Source organism: Malaclemys terrapin, chromosome 4, assembly GCF_027887155.1.
Source record: "Malaclemys terrapin pileata isolate rMalTer1 chromosome 4, rMalTer1.hap1, whole genome shotgun sequence".
Taxonomy (NCBI): domain Eukaryota; kingdom Metazoa; phylum Chordata; order Testudines; family Emydidae; genus Malaclemys; species Malaclemys terrapin.
Window position 1 is genome coordinate 112,299,899 of NC_071508.1, and position 25,289 is coordinate 112,325,187.

Below are 25,289 nucleotides of genomic sequence, written 5' to 3' on the forward strand. Positions count from 1 at the left end.
CCTTATAACATTGTTTGGCAGCAGCCTGCTTTGTCCTCTGCTTGCAGAAAGAGCAGCCCATTGGAGCTAGTGGTGGGGGCTTGGAACCAGGGTGGACCAGCAGCCCCCCTATCAGCTCCTTTAAGTTCGCTGTGCAGCAGCTGCCCAGTAGGCTATCAGTTGCTGGGCAGTTCAGGTGGCCCTCCCCCCCACTACCGTGTGCTGCTCCTGCCCTCTGCCTTGGAGCTGCTCCCATGAACCGCCTGCTTGCTGTGTGTGGGGGGGGGGTTGAAGAGGGTAAGGAAGAGGGGTGCTGATGTCAGGGTGTCCCCCTCCTGCACTCCTGCCCCCCCATCTCCACAGAGCAGGGGGGTGACACAGGACAGGGCTCAGGACAGAGGGAGCTTGCTGGCAGCAGCTGCTGTCTCAACTTGCTTATCTACTTAAAAAGGCAATGCACTTAGAGTGCGGTCAATGTACTTTAAAGGGGCAATGAGTGTCTCTCTCTCACACACAGGGTATGTGTCTCTGTCTCTCTCTCTGTCATGCTATCTCCCCTCCCTCCATTCCTGCTACCTTGCAGAGTGTGAGGCTACATTAGCAACAATGTGTTAACCCTTGAGGGCTCAGCCGAGTGCTAGTTCATCATTTAGCAGTAAGGCATTCCCTGGGAAATATCCCACCCTCTGACTCCACCACCTCAACCAAGCTTCACAATCGTCAATACTGTGTACAGTATTAAATTGTTTGTTTAAAACTTCTCTCTATATATAAAATATAGTCTTGCCTGGCCCCGCCCCCCCCCCCCCACAAAAAATCCCTGGAACCTAACCCCCCAGACCTCAATTTACATTAATTCTCATGGGGAAATTGGATTCGCTTAACATCATTTTGCTTAAAGTACACTGTAGCATTTTTCAGGAACATAACTACAACGTTAAGCGAGGAGTTACTGTATATTTTTTTAAACAATGTAAATATGTGAGGGCTCTGGGGTGGGATTGGTGATGAGGTGTTTGGGGTGTGGGAGGGGATCAGGCAGAGGATTGGTGTGCAGGGGTGAGGACTGTGGGGTGGAGATGAGAGGTTTGGAGTGTGGGAGAAGGCTCAGGGATAGGGCAGAGGGTTGGGGTGCAGGGATGAGGGCTCTGGGGTGGGGCAGGGCTGGGGATGAGGAGTTTGGGGTTCAGGCAGGCCAGAGAGAAGGACTCCCCCCAGCCCTCTCCCCGCAGGCAGCAGCAAGCTCCAGGGGAGGGGCCCCCACCTCCCCCCTGCACCACACTCACCTTGCACCACTGTCAGTGCATGTGCTCCTAGGGCCCCCTCTCAGGTCCAGGAAGCCCCTCACCTCCCTTGTGGTGGGTGCTGGGGTTTGGGGGGGGCTGTTATCACATGTGCACCTCCTCCCCTGCTGCTGCCTCTCACTGTAGCCTCACTAGGTGTGGGGCTACCCCCTGCCCCACACTGGACAAGAGCAGTGACTGTGGGTGGGGGGCCCCCCTATGCTGGTGGAGGGTCCTGCTGGAAATTGCAAAGCAGCATATTTCATTACCACTTCCTTGTGACAGGGGGATATTTCAAGTGATGTAAAACCACGCAGTGCATGTCTCCAATCTTGAAATCCGGATGAAATGAACATTGGTTCGGCCTTTGTAGAAAATATTAAGATCTTCTTTTCAGAACAGTTTTTGCAGACTGAGCAAGAAGCTCTAATTTGCTATTGTACTCCAACCACTTAAATCTTGATAGCCAAGACTGCTGAAAACTCCGTTTCTTATCTTGTAGATTTGCTGCATCTTTCTTTTGTATAACTTCAGTTTGAAAGCTGTGTGTTGAACTCAGGCCGTCACTTGATGAATTACCCTTTTCTTCTTTTTCTCTGGGTAACTTTATTAAAAATTTATCCATTGTTGATTATTACTGATCCTACAAATCAAGAATTTGTTGCTGGAATAAAATGAAGCTACAGTGTGCCGGTGCCACAAGATTACAAGGGCCAATTAAAAGTGGAAAGTCAGAAGCAGCACTCGGCTGCTTCAACTAATTATATACTTGAAAGGATGTAAAATAATCAAGTATTGTGCTAAACACGATCATACCCCAAACTGACTGCCAAATATAAGTAGCGTGTTTTTCCCCTCAGGTGAGGGCTCTGGGGTGGGGCTGGGGATAAAGGGTTCACAGTCCAGGAGGGGGCTTAGGGCTGGGGTTCTGAGGGCAAAGGCTCTAGGGTGGGGCAGAGCCGGGGATGAGGAGCTTGGGGTACAGGCAGGCTGCCCCAGGGCTAGGGCCAGAGAGGACTCCCCCTTCAGCAGCAAGCTCTGGACCCACCCCCGGACAGCACACTCACTCTGCACCACTGTCACTACATATGCTCCTAGGGCCCCTCTCAGGTCCAGGAAGCCCACTCACCTCCCCCATGGTGGGTGCCAGGGGGAGCTGCCATCACATGTGACCTCCTCACCTGCTACTGCCCCTCACCATAGCTTCACTGGGGGTGGGGAATGGGGCAGAAGTGGTGGCTGCAGGGTGGGGGGGCAGGGTGTCACAACACTCACCCAAGCCCCAGCTGCTCAGGTCCAGGAAGCCTCCCCCCTTACCTCCCCTCTTGCCTCCCCTGTGGTGGGTGAGTGCTGGGGGGGAGGAGACTGCCTTTACATGTGGCTTCCTTCCTCCCCTGCTACAGCCTGCTGCCCCTCATCCTAGCCTCATGGGGGATGGGGTTGCCCCTGTCCCAGCATGGGGCAGGAGCAATGACTGCGGGGGGGGGGGGGGGCGGATCACAGGGTCAGACATTCACCGAAGCCCCAGGGGCTGCTCAGGTGAGTGAGGTCTACTCCAGATGTCTCCCGGCCTGACGCCCCCTCCCCTCGGAGTCTCCTCCTGGTGGGTGCCGGGGAAGGGAGGGCTGCCAATCGTGTGTGTGCCTCCTCCCCTCCTCCTGTGCAGCAGCAATAGCCAGCTGCCTCAGCGCGGCTCTTGTGCTGTAGTAGCCTTAAGCGGTAGCAGCAGCCGGTAGCGAGGGCAGGCAGGCGTGGAAGACCCGCGCGTCGCTCTCAGGCAGGCAGGGACGCTCCGCTCCGCTCCAGGGCACCCGGGGGACGCTCCGGACAGAGCCGGAGAAGAGACTCCCCTTTCCTACCTCCCAGGTCCGCTCCGTCGCCCGCCCGCTCAGGCAGACCGGCTGGGGGCTCTCTTGTCCCTTTAACCGGGCGGGGCCGCCTGGGGGAGGGGCGCATGCGCGGGGAGCGTCTCTCTGACTCCGGGCATAGAGTGGAGCCGGCGGCAGCGCTCGATTCAGCCCGCGGGCGTGTGAGCTCAGCGCGCGCCTGGGGCAGCCGGAGCGGAGGTGTCGCCTGGGCTCTAGCCGCGACATCAGCGGTCCCGGGACGGCCTCGGACGGGGGCTTTGTTACTCCGCATGCAGCAGCTGCCGCAGCCCCCTGCCCAGCCGGTTCTCCTCGCAGCGGTAGCCAGGGGACGCCGGGCCTTTGTCTCCTGTTCCCCGGCCTTAATAGCCTTCTGTCCGGCAACCTCACCAAGAGCCACCCCCAGGACTGCGCTTCCTCTGCTCTCCGGCTCCAGCAGCTGGCAGCAGCTTCCTCCTGCCCCGGCAGGGGGGCCGGAGCCTCGCCGGCCCTGGTCGCCGGTCCCCGTTGCATTGTGACCCCTCCTGAGCTCAGCAGGCACAAGCAGGAGCTTGGACTGAAAGCGGCGATGGCATTTGAGGCGGGTATCCAGAACTACCCCTGGGCCGGCTTGCTCCTGGAGCGAACAAAGCCTAGGGGGCTGATTGCCTTATTTTGTGGCCATTCGCTTTTGTTTGGGTCTAATGGTCTTATTGTCTAAGGGTGGCTGCAGTTTCCCCGGTCTCTAGCAGGTTAATTTTCCTTCACCGAGACAAATATTTTGAGGTGGTATGAGCCTGTTGTCAGTCAGGTGTGTGCCCTGTCCCTGCCCCTTAGCTCTGCTTGGGTGTACTTCACCGATGTGCTCCTACTGATTGTAACTGCCAATCTCTTACTAGGTCAGTGGAGCCTCTCTCTTTTGTGGGGGGGGGTGGCCTGATCTGAATATACAGCCCCCTGCTGTCCTTGCTGTTTTATAACTGGACCTTTTCATTGTTCTGCGCCTGTCCGGTTCTGCCTGCTCGATCGAGGGAGAGCAAAAAAAAAAAAAAAGTCTATCTATGGTATGTCTCCAGGCCACTTCGTTTGGGCCCTGCCTTGACTCTTCTTTCTGGTTTGACCTGAGGAAACAACCTCCTGTTGGGTAAAATATACCTTGATACTGCACTGTTCTTATGTGAATGAGCCACACCCTTTTTTCCTTAAAGGGCCTCTGCACTCAGGCTGCCATGTGCTGCTCTGTCTCTGGCAGGCTGAGGGGGGTGGTGGGCATAGTGTTGTAATCCACCAATTTCCAAAGTGCAGACTGGGATGCCTGGGGGGAAAACGGGGGGCAGTGGCGCTGCTGCCACCAAGCGCTCTGAGGCCAGCGAAGAGGCAACTCAGAGAGAGGAGGAGCCCGAAGATGATGGTGATGAAGATCTGCGAGATGGTGGAGTTCCTTTCTTTGTGAACCGAGGAGGGCTACCCATTGATGAGCCCACCTGGGATAGAATGTGGAGACACGTGGCCAAGATCCACCCTGAGGGAGAAATGGTGGCTCAAAGAATTCGACGAGCCACAGACCTACCCAAGGTGAGAATTCCTGAAAGAACCGATACTAATAAATCAAATGACATGGCTTTAGACAGTCCACTCAGAGAATGGTAGAGAAGCTGGGATTGTATTATATAACATGGAAATTCAGATCAATAATTCTGTTGTGGGGGTTTCACTCAACAGAAACAGTTATAAGGGTGTAAAGTATTGGGATTCCATATCAGGGGGAGAGTCTCTGTCCTGGGCTGCTCGGGATTTGGGCTTTGATTTAATAGTTTTTCCATTTAATTGTTCTGATACTGTTTGTGCTTATGCAAAAAGCCACATGTCCAGTAACCTTACAGCAAACGGGGAAAAGCCAGGATTCTGAGACCAAGTACAGAATTGGGATTTAGCTTTTGAGGCAGCCTGCCTGGCCTGAAAGAGGGGATGACAGTGCTCCAGCTGCATTCTGGAGCACTGTGTATTGATCTGAACACTTTGTTCTTAAAAGATTGTAATTAAAAATAATCCAGAAGGGCAACCTGGTAAAGGTACAAGGTGATGGGATCTGTCTGGTGAATTAGGAAACTTAATGTGTGCATCTTGGAGAAACAGAAAGTAAAGCTGGGATTTATGACTGGTTAAATACTTGAGATGGGGGAAAGCTGGAGGAGTGGGAGTTGAGTAATTATAACCAGGAACAAGCTATAGGCTATAAAAGGAAACACTTAAGTTGGGCATGAGGGACAGTCTTCCCCACAGCAAGGGGAATTTTTGCACTGGAATGGTTCCTGCCTATAAAGGTGGCTCTGACAGAATTAAGAGCAGATTAGAGAACGCTTGTAGAATTTGCGTAGAGGAAACTTGTTGCCGACAAGGAATCAGACTAGATGATCTCACGTCTTGTCTCTTCTGGCCGTACTGCTGAGAATCCTATGAAAAGGGGAACCCAAGATCATGCAACTTAATATTGATGCTGTATTGAGTCCTTTGTGTGTGAGCCTCGTGAGTCTTTGTAGAGGTTGCCATTTTTGTATATGCATGGCTTCTAGTGGTAATTCTAGGGTATATTTAGATCCTCTGATTGAAAGTGCTTTGCAAATATTCACTGTCTTATAACTGTCCTTTGAAATAGATATCTTTCTTCCCATTTTTACAAATAGAGACAACTGAGTCAAAAAAGATTAAGTATCTGGGGGCAGCCTTGTTAGTCTGTATCCACAAAAACAACAAGGAGTCCAGTGGCACCTTAAAGACTAACAGATTTATTTGAGCATAAGCTTTCGTGGGTAAAAAACCCACTTCTTCAGATGCAGCGACTTGCCTAGGCTCTCACAGCAAGTCTGTGGCAGAGCCAGTAAGGAAATGTTGGAGTTCAGGGGTCCAGTCCCCTGTTTGAATCACGAGACTTACCCACGAAAGCTTATGCCCAAATAAATTTGTTAGTCTCTAAGGTGCCACAAGGACTCCTTGTTCTTTTTGCTGATACGGACTAACACGACTGCTACTCTGAAACTCCAACCCTTGTTTCTCTTCTGTGTCTGTTAAGCATGGTCTGGATCAACACTGAGGGTGTTTCTTTGACCAAAACTTAGCCAAGCATCTATTTTTGGTACCTGCAGTAGTAGCCCGGTTTGTGCACTATATTCAGTGAGGCTGGTGCAGAACACATTCTGCCATCTGGGCTCACTGCTCATCAGTCTCCGCATCTTATAGGGAATACAAAGGGGTGAATGTGGTAGGAAGGATTGGGGCAAGGGAATGAGAAGAGCCCATCCTTGCCTGTAGTGATGTTTCCATGTCTCTGAGCACCATTTGTATTGAGATGCACAGAAGTGGGTCTAGTTTCTTTGAAGAACTGATGCAACAGATTAGAATCCTGGCAATAATATATTCCAGAGGAAAATATATTTTGTAAGTTTACTCTGCAGGGCTGGCTCCTGTGAGAGGCTGATGTTGTCCATTAGGTTCCTGAGATTGAATGGGCCTTGGGAGGGATGCAGGAGTTGCTATAGCAGGATCAGCCCAGTGGCCTAGCTAATCCAAAATCCTATTTTGGATGAGGGTCAGTACAGGATGCTTAGGGGTTGAATTGGGAAGACAACAAAATAAGCTCCACCCCTTGAGACACTGATGTAATCACAGTATGTTGTACAGGTGTTTAAAAACATCATCATGTGATCTTCTGGGGCTTCTCTCTCTCCCACAGTGGCATGCTGAGCTCTGCCATGTTTGTTAGCCTTGCCTCCCTGATTGGGGGAGGGGAAAAATGGTGTTACACTCTCAAGTAAATGAGCTGTCACTCACTGTAGGCTGTGTAGATTTTCATAATACGTTTCCTCTTTTCCTGTCTTACCTAACTAGATCACTACTGATCAAGTCAACAGTGACACTTACCCAATGTTGATCATTTATCTGAGTTAACACCTCAGTGAGATGAAAAGAGCAGTTCTCTCTCATAGCAGACTCAGGCAGGCAAAAAAAGGCTGAGATTCTAGATCACAAGATGGCAGCTTGAAAGGCAGTGGCAGGATGCCATACTGTTCCTGTATGAATCCTGTAGATACATGGACGAAGGTATGGGGCACAAAAGGAATAATCTGCCGATGGAAAGTTTCCTAATAACTTTTGTCAATTTGCATTTGGCTTGAGTCCTGAAGCCCTGTAGATGATCTCATTATCCATATAAATATCTAGATGTTGGCTCCTGTTAAATTCATGTTAACATGGCTGTTGGGAGACTGTTCCATCACTGGCCAGCATTATCACCCAATACAAAATACAGAGAGCAGAGTTGTCTCCTGCTCACTGGTGCGCACATCCTGGTAAGTAGTCTGGCATTGTCTACAGGAGGTTGCCTAAACTCTTGCTTCACGCTGCTGTTTCCCAGGGCTGTGCCAGACTGTCACCTGCATGCAAGGGCCCTTTTCGATCCTAGTTGGAGAGTTGGACTAGTAGAGAAATGGAAACTAGTCCAGTTTTTCTATCCCAAGCGGAGTGAAATGTTGTAGTGAAAAGGGTTTGTGACTGCAGGCAGTGACAAACTAGGACGGCATTTTTGTGACTTTTCTGGTGACGGCCCTCTTCAAGCCAGGAAGCAGGGCTCTTCTAGCTGCAGTAGATCAATGGCATTTCCCACAAGGTAACCTTAGTAATTTTCTTGCAGTTTGATTTGAGGTGAGATTGTGACTTCCACATCACAATGCTCAGTTAAGGCCACAACAGGGCACCATCTCTGTGGCCTTGCTTCTCCTAGCCCCTCCATTGCAGGCAGTGTTGGGAGCAAGTGCTGAAACATCTCTTACTTCCTTTAGAAGCCTATTGTTTAGCCCATTTGTGCTCATGTGGCAAAGTGAGTGAGGCCTCAGAACTCATTAGTTAATAACGCTTTCATAGCTCTCTATGTGTATATCTCAAAGTGCTTTATGAAGGAAATAAAGTATAATTATCCCCATTTTACAGATGGGGGAACTAATGAGTGTTGACATAGTGACCTCTTGGTCCAACAGGCAGAGGAGGTGCATAGGGTTTGCAGGGATTCCCAGGGTCAGATATATGCATAATAGTTCACCTGTGTGTGGCGTGTGAGGTCTCTACTGAGAGCCAAGAGCCCGCCAGGCACCATAAAATGTATGTACAGATAATATTTAACAAGTTGTATCTGTACTGAAAATGATGTTCTTAAGCACTTGGGAGGTAAGGCAGGTCACCAGGAGATGACATACTCTCCTGTCTGAAAGGAACACATCCAAGGCAACAGACGCTTATCTCTGTGTCTGGTCATATGTGTATTGTCCACCTCCCAATGGAGGTCTATTGCACACTGAGCCAGATGCCAGTAGAGTTACAAGAGCTACAAGAGAAAACAAAACCGCATGGTGGGTGTCCTGTTTATGAATGAAGACCAAGGATGGGACTTGTATAACTTGGGAAGCAAAGTAACACTCTGGATCCTTCATGTAGGAGACAAGCTCACAGTGTTGGTCTCCTGGAAGAGGGATCACAGCCAAACAGCTGTAAAGGGCTGTTTGGACTTTGGGTGAACATTGCTTAACAAGACATGAGTATCTAGTTTTAAGTCTATGTTCTAGGATGTGTTATGATTTAATTTTATATGTAACCATTTGTTTCCAATACTTGCTATTACTTGAATATCTATGCTGGTGTGTAAATAAATTTTATACTTAATTTCACTAAACATATCTAAATGCTGTGTGTTAAGCAGAGCAGTGATCTGAGGTGGAACTAGTAAGTTGTGATGTACTGTTTCTCTGGAGCCAACAAATCTGTGCATACTGTGAGTGCCCAATAGATCAGGGGCTGAACACTCAAGGGAGATGGGGGGAGGGGCGGGCTGAGATTGGAGTGTGCCTATTGCTAACCTGTGGAGTGTGCCTATTGCTAACCTTGCTGCTTTTGGTAGAAGAGGTGGTGGTGGTATCTGTCTGCAGAGCTGATGTAGCATCAGTGGCTCCATGGGTGATAAGGCAGGGAGCAGGTCTGTCTATGCATTTGTAAAGGTTTTGCATTCTACATGGCAGAGATATAAAGGTGGAAACAAGCAGATTTGTAGCTCGTCAGTGACGGTGGGGGGGGGGGGGGGGATCTGACAGCGAGGAGCGGTTTCCAGCAGCAGAGAGGAGAAACTAAAAGGAAACCAGTAACTTATGCTGATAATGTGTATCTAACCAGAACCCAGGGAGTTAATTTTAGCTGTTTGTCTCTTCACAAACATTGCACAGAAGTCACTCACTGAAGAAATGAATTAAGGCTAAATGCTAAGCCTGCCCTGGTTTTACCACTTTCATCGGTTCTGCTTCGGAATAATTTCCTGTGACTCAGTATGTTATCACATAGCTTCTAAACCAACTTAGCGTGCACTAGTTTCAGAGACGGCCAAATTCCCTGCATCATTCTCGAGGGGGCTTCCTGTTTCCCTGGTGATAGGAGCTCAAACTGTTGGGGATCTTGTATCTCTTCTACCTCTCCCTTGCAGTGCCTCCTGCTGGGAGAGGTTGAGATAGAAGGAGCTCCTATTTCTGCATGTTCCCAGCAGGGGATTGAAGTGAGGTATTTGCTCACAAAGGTTACTGGAGACAACAGGTGGCACACTTTGTTGGTTCTTATGTATAGTCACAGCTCGTCTCCCTGAGAGGTGCTGGAAAATGGACACCAGTCACAAAATGCATCTTCATCAAACTGACTTATGGGGAAAATCTTAAGACAATAAGAGAGATCAAAATACTCAAGAGAAAATCAAGACCTAGAACTTCTTACAGCTGCCTGCTGTTGTGTAAATACTGCTGTGGTTGGAGTTGCACAAAACAAACAGCCTCTCTCCTGAGAAGCTTGCATCTAAACAGGCAGACACCACCAAATACAATGAAAGGATTAGAGGGAGGGCTCTGTCTCCGTTTAACTTTATTATACAAGGGGTGGGTTACTGCATGTTCCCTGAAGAACGGAACTGACAAAACCGCACTGACACTGAAAGCTGTGGCTTTGGTGTTGGATCCACGTGCAGAGGGCATTAACCTTCCTTAGTAGGCTTGGGGAAGTTCTGGCACAAAGTTCTCCCTGTCATAGTCGCACCAAATCTGTTTTTCCATTCTTTCATTGACCAAGTGTCTCCTTGACCCTGTTTGTGAATCCAGCCTTGTTTTTTGTTTTGGCTGGGCAGACAGGACTCTTATCAGCTGTCAAAGCTGCAGATGTTGACCTTCTGAGTAAACAGAAAGGAAGGTTTGACTGGACCCACGAGGCCAAAACTGCAGAATCAAGGCAATAGTCTGGGTAATAGCCACAGTTGTGTAACTGAAAGTCATAGAAGTTAGAGATGGAAAAACCCTATTGCCTTATCCAGTCCATCTCCCTGCCAGTGCAAATTTATTCCCAATTCGTTTCTAGTTTTCACAGTGCCAACAGGTGGGGCTTTCACCTCTTCCCTTGTGAGTCTGTTCCATGCCCTGATACTTCTTGCTGTTGCAGCATTCTTACTGAACTTGGCTACACTTTCATTCTATGCCTCCATCTTAGATGCGTGTACTGTCCTGAGCTCCTCTTTCTCCTTTGTATTTATGCTCTTTAGATGTTTATAGACTATTTTGTGTCCCTCCTTGGTTGCCACTTAACTAAATTCTACAGACTTTCTTTTAGTTTTTCATTTTAAAAAACAGTCCTCCCATCTCCTTGATAACTGTGAAGAAGTGGGCTGTAGTCCACGAAAGCTTATGCTCTAATAAATTAGGGTTACCATACGTCCTCTTTTTTTCCCGGACATGTCCGGCTTTTCGGCACTCAAACCCCCGTCCAGGGGGAATTGCCAAAAAGCCGAACATGTCCGGGAAAATGGCAGCTCTGCTCCTCCCCAACTCTTCGGCTCTGTTTAAGAGCCGGGCTGCCCGAGCGCTACCGGCTTCGGGCAGCCCCCGTGCCTCCGGACCCTGCGCCGCCGGAGCCCGGGAGGGGAAGTGCCCGGCTGGGGGCGCAGGGTCCGGAGGCATGGGGGCTGCCTAAAGCCCGAGCGCTACCGGCTTCACGGTTTGCCGGGCAGCCTCCAGACCCTGCGCCCCCGGCTGGGCGCTTCCCCTCCCGGGCTCCAGCTGCGCTGGGGAAGCGCCGGCTGGGGGCACAGGGTCTGGGGGCTGCCCGGCAAACCCTGAAGCCGGTAGCACTGGGGCAGCCTTTTCCCCCTGGCTGGGAGTGGAAGGGAGGAGGGGGCGGAGTTAGGGTGGGGTTGGGCGGGGCTAGGGGTGGGGAAATGGGCGGGGCCAGGGCCCGTGGGGGGTCCTCTTTTTTTTATTTTTTAGATATGGTAACCCTAAATAAATTAGTCTCTAAAGTGCCACAAGTACTCCTGTTCTTTTCACTCTTCTCTGAATCCCCTCCAGTTTGTCAACTTGAGGATAGAAGAATGAAGTGACTGTCAACTCAAGGAATATCTCGGGTGGACAGCAAAAAGGGATTAGCTCCTTGGGTTACAGAGGAATGCAATTCCTATGGTGATGTGCCAGTGCATTCAGCAAAGGGACTAGCAGGTTCAGAAGATGTCTGCTCTCTGACTCACTCTGCTTTCCCCTGTTCAGATTCCCATACCGAGTGTGCCTGCGCTCCAGCCGTCCACCCCCATCCCTGAGCGCCTGGAAGCCATACAACGCTACATCAAGGAGCTTCAGTATCCTTTACTATTATCACAGACACCAAGGAATGATGATCCAGGAAGGGGAAGCAAGGAGACCTTCCAATAGCCAACCATAAGAGAACAGCTGACTCTGTTTCAGCCAGAAGGGGAAATGAAACTTGTTCCCTAAAAGCAGGAAACTGAAGTTGTGACACTGAGTGGTTTTGCTGTTTTATTCTAATCCTGCCCAATTGTGTCTCCTGTGGTTAACCCCTTCGTCACAGCAGCATGTGTGTCAGCAGGGCCAAGCTAATGTGTGGTAGGTTTTCTTTAAGCCAGACATCTTGAATTCAAGTGGTTGTTCCTTTTAAAACATCCTAATTGAAGGCCCTTGTAGTTGTTGTGCTTGCCTAACCCTGCAGGGAGGGCCTGGGACAGATTAAAGTCTGGGATTAGAAGATGCTAATCTCCCCTGCCAAGCTTGGGTGTGCTGGTGGTGGGGAATTTGAGCTTCATGCTGAGTCATTTTACTGGGTGCTTTCTGCTTTAGGTGGCCAGAACATGATAGCAACTCCTGCTTTTGAGAGTCAGGTGGATGACCAACTCCCAACCATATACAGCTGCCTGTATGTTTATGGCCTGGCAACAAGACTCCTACATATCCTTGGGCTCTGTGTGCTGGGATGGAGTGAGGATGAGGGCATGTGCAATACAAGTGCATTTTTATCTTGCTGATGGGATATGGACAGGGCCGTCCCTACCCATACACACAGTATGCAGATGCATAGGGCACCAGGAAATTTGGTGCCCCAAATTTCCTGGTGCCCTATGCAGTTGCATGCTGCTCCAGCCCCTGCTCTGCCTCTTCCCACCCCTGCTCCACCCTAGCCCCGCCCCCACTCTACCCTTTCCCCTGAGGACTGCAGCAGGGTTCGAGCCTGCACTCACCATGTGGTGGTGAGTGGAGTGACCCGGCCCCAGCCTGCTCCACGCTGCCAGCTCCCAGCTGTGCCGCCGGTGAATGCAGAGGGGTGGTTCCCCCTACACCCCAAGGCTGGGAGCCAGGGGAGCAGAGCAGACTGGGGCCGGGTCACTCCACTTTCTGCCGCCCCGTGAGTGTGGGGTTGGGCCCACTCTGCACTCACCGGGTGGCAGGAAGTGGAGTGACCCAACCCACTCTGCCGTGTCGTGCTGGGGAGAGGTTCCCCCCCTGCTCCCCAAGCCTGACCCGACCCTCCCCTCCCACCCACCCCCCCCCGCAGAGGCCTGGGGCCAACCCTTCCCTCCACACACACACGGCGGGGGAGAGGGGGCTGTGTAGGGCACCAGAATGGCTAGGGCCGGCCCTACACCTTGAGTCAGCTCCATATGGGAAGGGAGTCTGCCAGCACCTTTTTGCTAATCCTGGGGTTGTGCTGTTTTATGGATAGATACCAGCCAGCATGAAAGCAAGGTAGTTTTGGCATCATTAGACTGGTCATGATCCCCTGCAGGCAGCAGCAAGAGAGGATTGTTTCAACCCTGTTCAGGTCTGGGAGCCTGTGCTGCTGGAGAGGAGGCTGACCAGAAAATGTGCTGTCAGCAGGAATAGGGAGGGAAATAGATTGCCACTCTGTTTCATTCCTCTCCCAAGCCAAAGAATGCAAGTGGGAGGAATAGCCAAATGGAAACGCCCACTTTCTCTTTGCTGGTATTTTGTTTGCTGGGTCCTGAGGTCCCTGTGAGAATGGTAACTGATACCTTGATGGTACAAAGAGATTCCTCCAGGCAGATTGCAGTATGTGGGCAACTCTGGCTTCTCAGCTCTCTTCCAGTCTGCATGGCCCCTTAACCTTTTTCCTCCAGGTACAATCATACTGGGACGCAGTTCTTTGAAATTAAGAAGAGCAGACCTCTGACCGGGTAAGTGCTGTCAGCCTTTCTCCTGCTCCTGCCTTCCTCTTTGGGGAACTTGCCACATCTGATGCCTGCTACCCCTGTACTGAGTCTGGCCAAGAATACAGGCTGGACTCTGGGGATTTTGTTCAGTGTCACAGTTCTGTCCTTCCTAAGGAGGTTGGACTCTGCTCAGGGTGCAGTTGGTCAGAGCCATAATTTAGCCTTATTCAAGCAGGAGGGCTGGATTTGTTGCCAAGAGTCAGTAAACTATCTGTTAGACAGAGCTACTCAGTCTCTGAGCACATCTAATTTATAATCTAGATCATGGGCTTCTGGGATATTTTGTGTGAAGTAAAACACAGCCCTGCCTTAAACAAGCTCCCCAAAGGCCAAACGTCTCTGCAATTCTTGCTGTCCAGTGTCCTGGAGTGCATTTGGTGCAGAATGTGGACTTGCTAGACTGTTTTTTGGTGACTGAAACTTTATAAAGGAAAAAGAAATATGTGGGGGAGGAAGGAGGTGGTGATGGTGGTGGACACCTCCAGACTGCTGAGCCTTGTAAACCCCCAGGTATGTACACAGAATGAAGTCAATCATCTTCGTGCACCTGGATTCCACATATACAGCTAGGGACCTCTTAGTCTGCTAACCAAACTGGTGTGCCAACATTAATACTGCTGGCCCAAGCCATCAGGTATGGGTGGATATTTGGGCATTCCAAACATTTTATAATGTAACCAAGGCAGAATCTGCTGCAGGCCCCTTCCCTGCCCTCAGATGTGAGAAAGCAAGTGTCTCTGGAACTCGGCCTCCTGTCTGAGGCTTCTTATCTTGGTTAGATGCAGTTCCTCTGGATTTATACTCATTGAGATGAAAGGGAATGACTCCAGACTTGCTGAGAGTAGTGTCTGGCATAGAGGGTAGAGCCTGTTTGGCTCAGTGAGGGGAAACTCCACAGCAGCAGTGTTAGAAGGGAATGGCAAAAGACTGAGTTGGAATTTAATTTATTCCTAAAGGGTTTTCTCCTCTCCTGTCTGCCTTAATAGTCTTCCTGTCTCCTTGCAACCTGCCCTGCATATATGCCACCCAGCAACTGAATTCACCAGTCTTGCTCAATGCAAACTCCTTTAATTCTCCTCCTCCATCTCTTCCCCTTGTGCTGTCTAACAGGCTAATGGACCTGGCCAAAGAAATGACCAAAGAGGCCCTGCCAATCAAATGCCTGGAAGCTGTGATCCTGGGAATGTATCCTTTCCTCTTAGAAACATGCATGTGTGCCCACCCTAATACGTTCTCCCCCTGTAGAGCCCTGCAAATCTGGGGATATCCACTTTATATCAGATGTGGATATCTGTTGAGCATGTTTGTGGATCATGGATTGGCTGCAGATACAAACTTTGTATCTGCTCAGGGCTCTACTCCCCCTGCTCCCTTATGCCCCTCTCATGCTGCTGGTGCATTGCAAGGGACCAAGCAGAGAACCCGAGTAGCGGAGTTGGTTCTTCAGGGTCACTTCTCTCCCTCGCTTTAGGATTGAGTGTTTATTCCTTTTGAACATAACGGGGAGAGGGAGAGAAGAAGGATATGGGGATTAAACAGGAAGGAAATAGCGTCAGGTTAGAAACCCCATTGCATAGTGGGTATGTTTCACTCGCTATATGTCACCTTGCACTTTCTTTGCAATGCAGGCAGACATGGAAGGGATCCTGTCAGACTTTCCCTTGAATAATGCTTGGTTTTAGTCCCAGACTTGAGCCAGCCCCTCTGTGTACACACGTCCTGGGAAGCACATCTCCTCTGGGACCTGCCAGGCTGAGTCCACCTGGGGCCACGTTTCGTTATTTATTGGAGTTGCTTCAGTGATGGGGAAGTATTTGAAAGCTAGGTTACTTGGCCTGTGTGTTTTGGAAAGTTAGTTGTCTTCGGAGGCAGTGCTTTTATGAAATGCCAGTCTGGGGATCTCGATGGCTCAGGAGAATGGGTTATGTTTTACCTGTAGGGCACCAGGTCCAATTCCTCCTAGACTGATAGTGATGGTCAATTTAACTAACTTGCCTGGTGGCCTCTGTGTGAAATGAGATGGTGGCCCTGGTCCTCCCAGCCCCTAGCAGGACAGGTGTACACAGCACAAAACTGCCATTATAACTTCCCTTTGTGGGCAGTCTTGGAGACTGGAGAAGGTGAAGACTGAGCATCCCTCTGATCCCAGGGCAGGGTAGACTTGTCTTGTGGGGGGCTGGAGCTATACCTGCTCTGGGGATAGACAGGATTTGGTCTCCAGGGATGTCAATCAGGTACTTGTCGTCAGCAGTGAATCTGCTTTTCAGTCTAGGCTGGCTGAGATGTTTTGGGGGATGGGGAGGAAGAATCTTACTCCTTTCCTTGGCATCACCAGTTATTTCCTGAATGGGGTGACATTGCCAGTTACCTCACCAACAACATGCCCACACTGGAGCGTTTCCCCATCAGCTTCAAAACTCACTTCTCAGGGAACTACTTCCGCCACATTGTGCTGGGAGTGAACTTTGGGGGCCGCTATGGGGCACTGGGCATCAGCCGTCGAGAGGAGCTCATGTACAAGGCGCCCACCTTCCGCACACTGAGCGAGCTGATCTTCAACTACGAGGAGGCATACCACCGCTGTTGGCACATCCTCAAAAAGGTGAAGCTGGGCCATTGTGTGTCCCATGACCCACACAGTGTGGAGCAGATTGAGTGGAAGCACTCCATTTTGGACGTGGAAAAGCTGGGCCGTGAGGACTTCCGCAAGGAGCTTGAGAGACATGCCCGGGACATGAGGCTAAAGGTGAGAAGCTGGGAAGTACTTGGGAGACTTGCCTGCTGCTCTTGGAGGCTGCAGGTGTGAATTTTGTTCTTGGTGCCAAAGCCTTGGAGTTTAATTGGATCCTGGTGCTAGTATGCTGGGAGGTATAGATCCTGCTGGGTTGAGGTGGGGGTGGGGGAAGGCAGGGAGGTGGAGGAAGGGGGTAAGGATTCTCCTCTCCTTTCTGCAGACCCCGACCCCAGTGGGGTGCAGACCCCTCTTCATTTGGCAGGTGTAGATGCTGTGTATCAAGGTACAGCTCTTGCCCAAGAGCTGGGAATATGAATCCTGTCCCTTCAGGTATGCCTGTTGGGCATTGGACCGATGAGCCAAGATACATACTTGCTCAGAAGTTTTGGGTGGAAGGGTGTGCTTGAGACTCTCTAAAGGCAGGGTACAGTATAGTAAAGCTACATAATGCTCATCACTGCCTTCTCTTTTTTGCTTTTAATTTTCTTCATTTCACTGTCACTCCTTCCCAGACAATGAAGTACCTTGGGCATTGTGTTCCCCAGCCACTGCTAGCCCTGGCTTCTCTCCCACCTTGTTGTTTTCCTCCTGCAGATCGGCAAAGGAACAGGGCCACCATCTCCCACGAAGGATAGGAAGAAAGATGTGTCCTCCCCACAGCGGGTCCAGTCCAGTCCGCACCGCCGCAACAGCCGTGGGGAGAGGCGGTGAGTGGGGTTGGTGGATGGCTTGTTTGGAGGATCTTTCTCAGTCGTGCTATAGGATTTCCCCTCTATCCCTTCACACCCTTGGATAAAGCAGATTTCTGAGAACTCTCTTGGCATAGTCCATAACTGGGGAGATGTCTCTCAGCTGCATTGGTGTGGTCCCCCGCACCTCCAGTGTCTCTCCCTTTCATCTCTATCATTGCTTTCTCTATATGAGTTGCTGCCTTCCCACTTTCAAACTATAGCTAGAATTAGTGGCGGGCTGCAGATAGAGGAGGGTCACCCCATCTAATGCCTAATATGGGGTGGGTCACACACATGACCCCCAAAAGAGACGTCTGAACCTACATCATTGGTCAGTGAGAACTGGTGTGCTTTTGAGGCTGCTTCCAGGCCTACCCCAAAGCCATCTTCCCAGGAAAGTATCTCAAGTGGAGGTGCTGGGCTTCCCACTCTGTATTCCAGCCTCTTGTGGGAGTTAGCGGGGTGAAGAAGAGCCACCCCGTCACTCTAGCAGTATGGGATCTGGTGAAGGGGATGAAACTCCTCTTCTCATGTTGGCACTTCTCAATCTGTATGGGTTACCCTGTCAGAGGAGAAATTGAGAATGCCTCTGAATATCTACTTCCCTCTTTCTTCACAGGCTGTCTGGTGAGAAGAAGCCTGCCGAATCCAAAGCCATGCCAGACCTCAATGGTTATCAAATCCGGGTGTGAGGAGAGGCACACCTTGTGTGCCTGGCTCCATTGGCTCCTTGCTGGCCACACTTGAAACGAGGATCCACCTGTAGCAAGCTCAACATGGGGAAGGGGAAGTGGGAATGGAGGACTGGTCTTCCAAGGTACTTCTATCAGGCCTATTCCTGAGCTGTATCCTGGGGGTCAGACGAGTCACCTGCCTGTCTTGGGAAGAGCACTTTTTAATTCAACAAAACAAGTTTTTAAGAGAACAGATCTGCCAGTTGATGGGAAGGTGCTGCAGGGTGCTTGGGAAGGCTCCTGCTGTGACATGGTGAGGGGTGGAGCGAGTGAGGCCAAGCAGAGCTCAGGCTTTGCATGGAATCCTTTGGACTGACAGACGACAGGTGGGGCATTTTATCCACAGAGCCTCTTCCTCTTCTATGCTGAGGCTTGAAGGAGGGAAAGGTATTGGAATGGAAAGGCCCCTGTCTCTGGTAAAGGAAGGATTTCTGGTTTTGTAACTTCTGTGTATTTTGCTACTGCCACTCTTGTTGGGGAGGGAGTGAAATGCACGATCACCTTCCCCATCCCCTGTGCCTGCAGGGAAGAGGAATAATCCCTGGAATAATTAATACTTGCATCACTAATGAAAATGCAACCTGTCAGTGGTGTTGAGGGCCTCATATGCAGTGAATCCACCACTCTAACATTCTGTCTGGTCTGCAGTGTATCCCCCTATGGATCATTGACTCCATGGGGGATGCGTGTGTCTCTCCTTTCCTGTGAGGTGCTGTGGATACTTTCCTGAACAGCCTGCCATGAAGGGAATGCCCATACCATTGTAATGTGGAAACAGGCTGCTGGACAGCTCTATCTGTGGGGATGGGTGCTTAACCAGTAGGATGGTTGGAAAATGTGTCTCCCCACTCACTTCTCAGTGACACCTTGCACTTCCCCCTTACAGTCTGGCTTCATCTCACCCTGTGAGGAAGGGCTACTTTTCCTGGATGCTCAGAGCCACAGTGGAATTTTGGGAACCAACCTTAAAACAGAAGGGTACAGGCTCCAGTGCAGTGCTCTGCTCAAGGGGCCAATGTGCTGGTGAATCCTTAAGCAAAATAAGATGGTGTTTTGTGGTCATGTTGCCGTGTTCACCCCCATCCCTTGTCTACATCCACAGCTGGCCAGTGCCTGCTGGAGTGCCTCTAAAAGTGAGGCATACTACCTCTAGGAACACATAGGGCACTGCCACAGCAAATCCCATGTGGTACCCCCCGAGGATGCTTTCAGGAAACATGCTATTGGGGGTAGGGTGGGGAAATGTTTCTCAGATTGAAATCAGGTGGGGCACTGTACTGTTGCTGTAAGGTAATAGCTCCCAACCCTTTCATGCACTGATCTACCACTCCATGCTCCCTCTTTCCCTTCATCTGTGGAGGTTTTGGTGCAACCCATGCTCAGGCTCGGCAAGAGGGGCAGAAATAAATGAGATTTGCTGCCACATCGAGTCCAAGCCAGAGGCTCATGCCCAAGTTAAACTTAGGGTACCAGCCCAATCAAGATTGAAATGTCTATGGTGAATCACTGTTCCAGGGTATCCCATTTCTCCTAACTGTTCAGTCTGGCCCATTTTGATTGCAGTGGTCGGTCTGTCCTAGGAGCAGGGAGCATAGCTTTGTGCCTATCCTGCTCCTGTTTGTTCTGACAGTGTACTTAACAACACTAATTATGTTAATGATTACCATTCTCTAGCAAGAGGGGCTGGCCTTTCCACCTGACTAAAGCCTTGGCAGCTCACAAATTTCCATTCAAAGGAGAGGCACAGCTAAGCAGTCCACATGCTGCATGTCAGAACTGAGGAGCATTGGCAGATATGCATGTGTGGCCTAAAACTTGGCTGGGGTGCTGTAGCTCATGGCAGAATTGATTCAGAGAGGGAGGTGGGAAGCAAGGGGTGAGTGGGTCAAGCCTGAGGCATGTTGACATAGATAGGGGATGGCAAAATGTTTAACATTCGGTCCTGTTACACTACAAAAAGTGTCTAAACATTTATGAAATCTGGCACTGTATCCAAATCATGTTAAACATTCTGTATTCTTTCTTACCTGAGTGCATGTTGGAAGCATGATTCAGACTATAACTATGGTGGATAACTGGGCTTTCTGGCATAACATGGGAGGGACACAGATATTTTGGTAGTGTCGAATGGGGCCTTATATCAAGTAATATCTTCTGTCAATTGAAGCAGTATTAACCCTTAAAGCCCTGCTCCAGAGGGCTCTAACTGACCCCTTACAGGTGCCTAATCATAATCTTTCACCACCAATTAGTTATTCTGTGCTTATCACTGCAGTTTGTCAGTCCAGGCTCCTTTTTAACTATCTGTCCTCTCTGCAGCATGTTGTGTGACAGGAAGAAAGACTGAATAGGGAGGTAGCATAAATTGCTGCTTACCCAAAATGACGGGGGTAATCCTGAAGAATTTAACAAAAGTAACAGGTGCCAGTCTCCCGAACATAAATAATGAAAATAGTGATTGGAGTAGGAGAACTGGAATTGGAGTCTCCTACCTCACTGCCCTAACCACTGGATTACTGAGTCATTCCCTCTCTCACTCTGCCCCATGACTGTTTTAACTATTTAGTCACAGTGGAACAGCTTCAAGAGAGGAGAGTGAGGGAGCTACATCAGAATATCCCCTCGTGCAGTGATTAGAGCAGTTCCTTGAGAAGGGGAGACCCTGTTCAAATCACCCTCCCCGGGAGGAGGTGGAATTGAACCTAGGTCTCCCACGTCCCAGGTGAGTGCTCTAATCACAGGGTAGCTCCAGCTCTTGCCATTTTGCGTAGCGCACAGGCAGTGCTTAAATCATTTCCTCAGGAAATGCCTTGGGGGCCTAAGCCGTCTGACTCCAGGCGGCCGGTTCCCATTTGTGGATCACTAAGCAGAGCTAGGTACTCATCCTTGAGAGAGATGAGGCTAATCACACACCTCTAGCTTAAGTGGCACACACCTCTAGCTTAAGTGGCTCTCAGCCTAGCATATTGGCTCTTGTGGATTTCATTCTGGGGCCCCTATTTCTCCCCATTCATTGAATAGGAGCCTTGGTGCCTAACTTGGCTTTGTGTATCACAGTGGTATGCCTGTGATTTTTTTTTTTTTCTAGGTGCCTAAAAGTTAGGCACTGTGACACTCAGAGTAGGAAGTCCCTTCATGGATCTCACCCTTGATTCTCTATAGATGGATAGGAGAAGAATGAGAGAATTGTGCAATTGAGAAGAGTCAGCTGCATGCTAATGGTTCTTTTGCAGAAGCAGGGCAAGGGCAAGCTCAGTGACACTAAAAGATCATCAGTATAGACTGGATGAAACAAAATGCTTTGTGCCACCCTGTAATTCAAGCTGTGTGGCTTGTTCATGCAGAATGTAACTGAGGCCAGTAGTATAGAAAATTAAGTATACATTTTAAAAAACGAGTGGCAGGTAGATATTTGTGAAGGTCTCTTACTCCTCATCCTTCAGTGCATTCAGCAGCTGGTGCCAGACATGAATATCCTCTTTCATGGTGTAGCTGCATGATTAAATGCATTAGGAGGGTTTACATTCGTCTGAAGCATCTGTTGCTGACCACTTTTCAAGATTGATAAAAGAGTAGATGTTGCATTGATTTTAAATATGCAGATCCACAAAAGCTGGAATCATACTGCAGATCATAGATGATCACAGCAGGAGTCAAGCTCCTCCCTTGGAAAAGGGTGAATGAACTCATCAGACTGTGGCTGTATCTTTCATAAGCCCGTTCAGGGGAGTAACCCTAGTTGAGGACTACCTGAAACCTCTTGCATTAGTCTTCTGGTGCTGCCTGCATGCTGGATTTGAAACCACCACTTCTTAGTGCTTCTGTATCTCTACTCTGGGGCAGTGCTGGGAGATTGGAAATTACCTGATCATTTTTTTCCCCTCCACTTTTTTGCTCTTGCTCTTTCTCTCTTCACTCTGTAATGGTGAATATAGCAAGATGGGAGCAGTTCAGTATAAATCCCACCTTCCCTGCCACCTCAGAGTCCACTGTAGCAGAGGGCAGGACATTGCTGCCCAGGGGCAAAAAGTATTGGTGCAGTCCAGCCACTCCCATGAGAAACCCTGGGCATACAGCCGAATAACCTTAATTCACAGTTAAGTAGCAATGCTGTCTTTCTCTCCTCTGCCCATGCTGCTTGCCCTGGTCTGTTTCCTCCAGCCCCAAGAGTAGTAGCCTGACTGCTAGACCCAAAGATGGGACCGTGTTGTAGCTTAAGGGTGAAGTTGTATCTTTTACTGTATCCCAAACCTCTGTAAGAAAGTGACTTTAAAGCTATTAGGCCTGGATCAATCAATCAATCCTTAATGTTTCCAGAGCAAAACATGAACCATATAGCATCCAGGGCATAAGATTTTGTCCAGTACTAGCTTGGCGTCCTTTTAATAAGGTCCTATAAAAACCCCAATGGTGACGTTTTTATTATGTGTTTAAATTCCACTTCTTCAGGCTCTCCTCCTTATATGTTCCCTAGTCCATGCAGCTCTCAAACCTGGGGGAGGAAGTATCAGAGGCGTAGCCATGTTAGTCTGGATCTGTAAAAAGCGACAGAGTCCTGTGGCACCTTATAGACTAACAGATGTATTGGAGCATGCGTCTGACAAAGTGGGTATTCACCCATGAAAGCTTATGCTCCAATACGTCTGTTAGTCAATAAGGTGCCACAGGACTCTGTCGCTTTTTGGGGGGAGGAAGTGCCTCCATACGTGAGCCAGACCATACCTGCATTGTATATGTCAGGTGTGACCAAATTGCGGCTTGTGAGCCACGTGTGGCTCTTTAACAGTTAAAGTGCGGCTTGTGGAGCCCTCCATGCCCCCACCCCCATTCTCCACCTACTAGCTACCTGCCCTGTGGAGAGGAGGGTCTCAGGGCTTTAGCCCTGCATGAGGGCGTCGGGACACAAGATGTGTGCCCCAGCAGGCGACGCTTTGTGGGGCAGGTTGTGCATGTCTTGCGGCTCTCGAACTTCTGAAGATTATCTTATGTGGCTCGGAGGGTCAATAAGTTTTGCCAGCCCTGGTATATGTGGTCAACCAGGGCTACGGAGAGAGGGCCTTAACTGACTTCCTGTTAGCAAGACCATTTTTAAATATGAATGCTGGGTTCAAAACACAACTCTTCCTAACACTTCTATGGTGCTGGTGTAGACAGGGCTTCTTGTTCCACACCCTTCAACAACTTAATTCTACAACTGTCTTAAAATGAATGAGGCAGTGAGCAGAGACCAAGGGGTTCCTTCCTGGGGTACTCTGGCATGGTACAAATGTACCAGGCTGACAGCTGAAAAGAGGGCTCAGGTCTCTATCAGCGTCTGTGCAATAGTTTAGGCTTCTGAGACTCCAGTTTACAAAGTAGCAGCCGTGTTAGTCTGTATCTGCAAAAAGAACAGGCGTATAAACAGATGTATAAAGTGGAACCTATGCATCTGAAGAAGTGAGCTGTAGCCTACGAAAGCTTATGCTGAAATATATTTGTTAGTCTCTAAGGTGCCACAAGTACTCCTGTTCTTTTTGAGACTCCAGTGTTGCTCTGAAACCACTCTGCAGTGGCTTACTGAATTTCATGGTATGCCACAGCTGGGGGATCTGTAATGCTTTGTATTTAGGTGTGATTATCCTGCCCCTTGTGACACTCAGTTCGGATGTACTGCACATCTCTATAGTGTACTCTATACCTTGCCATTTAGAGTAGATGACTCCAGAGCTTTGTCTTGGATGTAGTTTGTGTTTAGCAGGAGAAGGAGAGGTAGGTTATTTGCACAGTAGTAGAAAAAGGAGTTATTAGCTGTGTTGCTGTTACCAGAGCTGTTTTATGTGAAGAATGTTGCCATGGTATTGCAGCTAAAACCCTGAACCAGACTCTGACCCCATAAGTCACCTGAAAGGCTGGTTCACATGTGGTACATATAAACTGGAACATGAGTGTCCCTAAAATAGTCACTTACTATTTGCCAAGGAATCACAGGGTAGAAAAGAATCCTACATTGCTGAGGGCCAGAAGTCTGGACTAGATAGGAAGAAGTAGGCCTGATCCAACTGCAGAGGCTCTTGCTACTGACTTGGGCAGGTTGTTTTAGGCACTTATTCCTTGTGATTGAAGTATCCAGGGGACAGCTGTAAACCGGGCATGCTCTTCCCCCCCTGTGTCTTACTTGTGAGTCTGCTTTGGTGAAACAGCACCATGTGCTCTAATAGTCTTGCACTGTTGCCCTGTATCTAATGTATAGAATCTGCATAGGAGGGAGCCTGTGATCCAACTCAGGTCAGTTGTTGTTCTTGCTTGGCTCCTGCTCTGCCAAAACAAGGTGGAGTCTGTATGCAGCCAAGCTGTGCTCCTCGGGGAGTTTAAAATGCTTGCTGGTCTTCTTAACAGATGTTTATTCATATCACAACCACTCTCCCTAAGGGTGGTGCCTAGGCACTCGCTGTCTGCTCAGGAGCAAACCAGCTTAGGCCAAGAAAGCACCTGAATCTCCTATACCTCTGCAGAGCAGAGTTTTCCCTCCAGCCTCCAGGGCAGGGCTGAGATGGTGCTAGTGGGACTTGCATAGTCCCTTCCATACACATCAGTATTTATCCTGTTTCTGTTACTCTGTGGTGCAACAGAACCATTCACATTACATCACTGATACAGCTCAGAACTAACCAAGCAATGAGGGGTTTCTTTCTTTATGGACTGTGTCAAGTGTCGTCCCCCCCCTTTTTTTTTTGGTAATTAACCAGTTGTGGGTCTGTTTTTCTATAGTCAACACAGAACCTGTATCTAGATTTAGTTCTAACTGCACCTGTGTATCATATCAGTATTTCCTCCTCCTTTCACATTAGAAAATAAAATTGTCTGCACAGCTCTTGCCTTGTGGAGAGAACAAAATGAAAACTGCTTCTGATTTCATTGTTGATCATAAAACCAGAGCCCAGCTGCTGTTTAAACTTCTAGTCTGGCTATATGGTGAGGCTAGCTCTCTGGAAAAGACATGCATCCTATTCAAGCACCAAAAGGGAATAAATACAGGTGGCTTTCATAGGGAAGTGGAAAGAACCCTAGACCATTCCCCTCTCATTCATCTTCTGGGTTGGTCAATGTGCCCATGCTAGCTAAAGCCTACTCAGAGAGCAGGAATGAAATACATGGTGTCCTAGCACCAGAGGAAAGGAGCTGAGCAGCCAGGCTCTCTTCATACTGCTAATCAAGCTGAGGCAAACTTCAAGATGATGTGGTGGGCCAAAGGGTGCTGTGGCCTGGAAGCAGAACTCTCCTCCTGTGGGTAAGACAGGCCTTTCTTCAACAGATAATCCAGCCAGCCATCCTCACAAGAGCAGCAGGTACTGACCAAACTTAGAGTTCTAACTTATAGTCAAGGCTCTCTAAAGCATATATCCTCACCAGCTCAGTCGCTCTGGTG

General features: G+C 49.4%; 1 protein-coding gene across 1 annotated transcript; it reads left to right on the forward strand.

Moving 5' to 3' along the window:
* The first annotated feature begins 4,199 nt into the window (after nucleotides 1-4,199).
* On the forward strand, nucleotides 4,200-24,734 carry VASH1 (vasohibin 1). The gene is made up of 7 exons (XM_054027732.1): nucleotides 4,200-4,681; nucleotides 11,713-11,801; nucleotides 13,593-13,649; nucleotides 14,796-14,870; nucleotides 16,050-16,431; nucleotides 17,014-17,126; nucleotides 17,770-24,734. The coding sequence occupies exons 1-7, from the start codon at nucleotides 4,418-4,420 to the stop codon at nucleotides 17,840-17,842; spliced, it is 1,053 nt and encodes a 350-aa protein (XP_053883707.1). The 5' UTR covers nucleotides 4,200-4,417; the 3' UTR covers nucleotides 17,843-24,734.
* Nucleotides 24,735-25,289: the final 555 nt, after the last annotated feature.

Coding starts and splice junctions, on each gene's coding strand:
- VASH1 (XM_054027732.1), top strand. CDS start 4,418: ATGCCTGGGGGGAAAACGGGGGGCAGTGGCGCTGCTGCCACCAAGCGC. Junction 16,432..17,013: donor CCCGGGACATGAGGCTAAAG/GTGAGAAGCTGG, acceptor TTCCTCCTGCAG/ATCGGCAAAGGAACAGGGCC. Junction 17,127..17,769: donor AACAGCCGTGGGGAGAGGCG/GTGAGTGGGGTT, acceptor CTTTCTTCACAG/GCTGTCTGGTGAGAAGAAGC.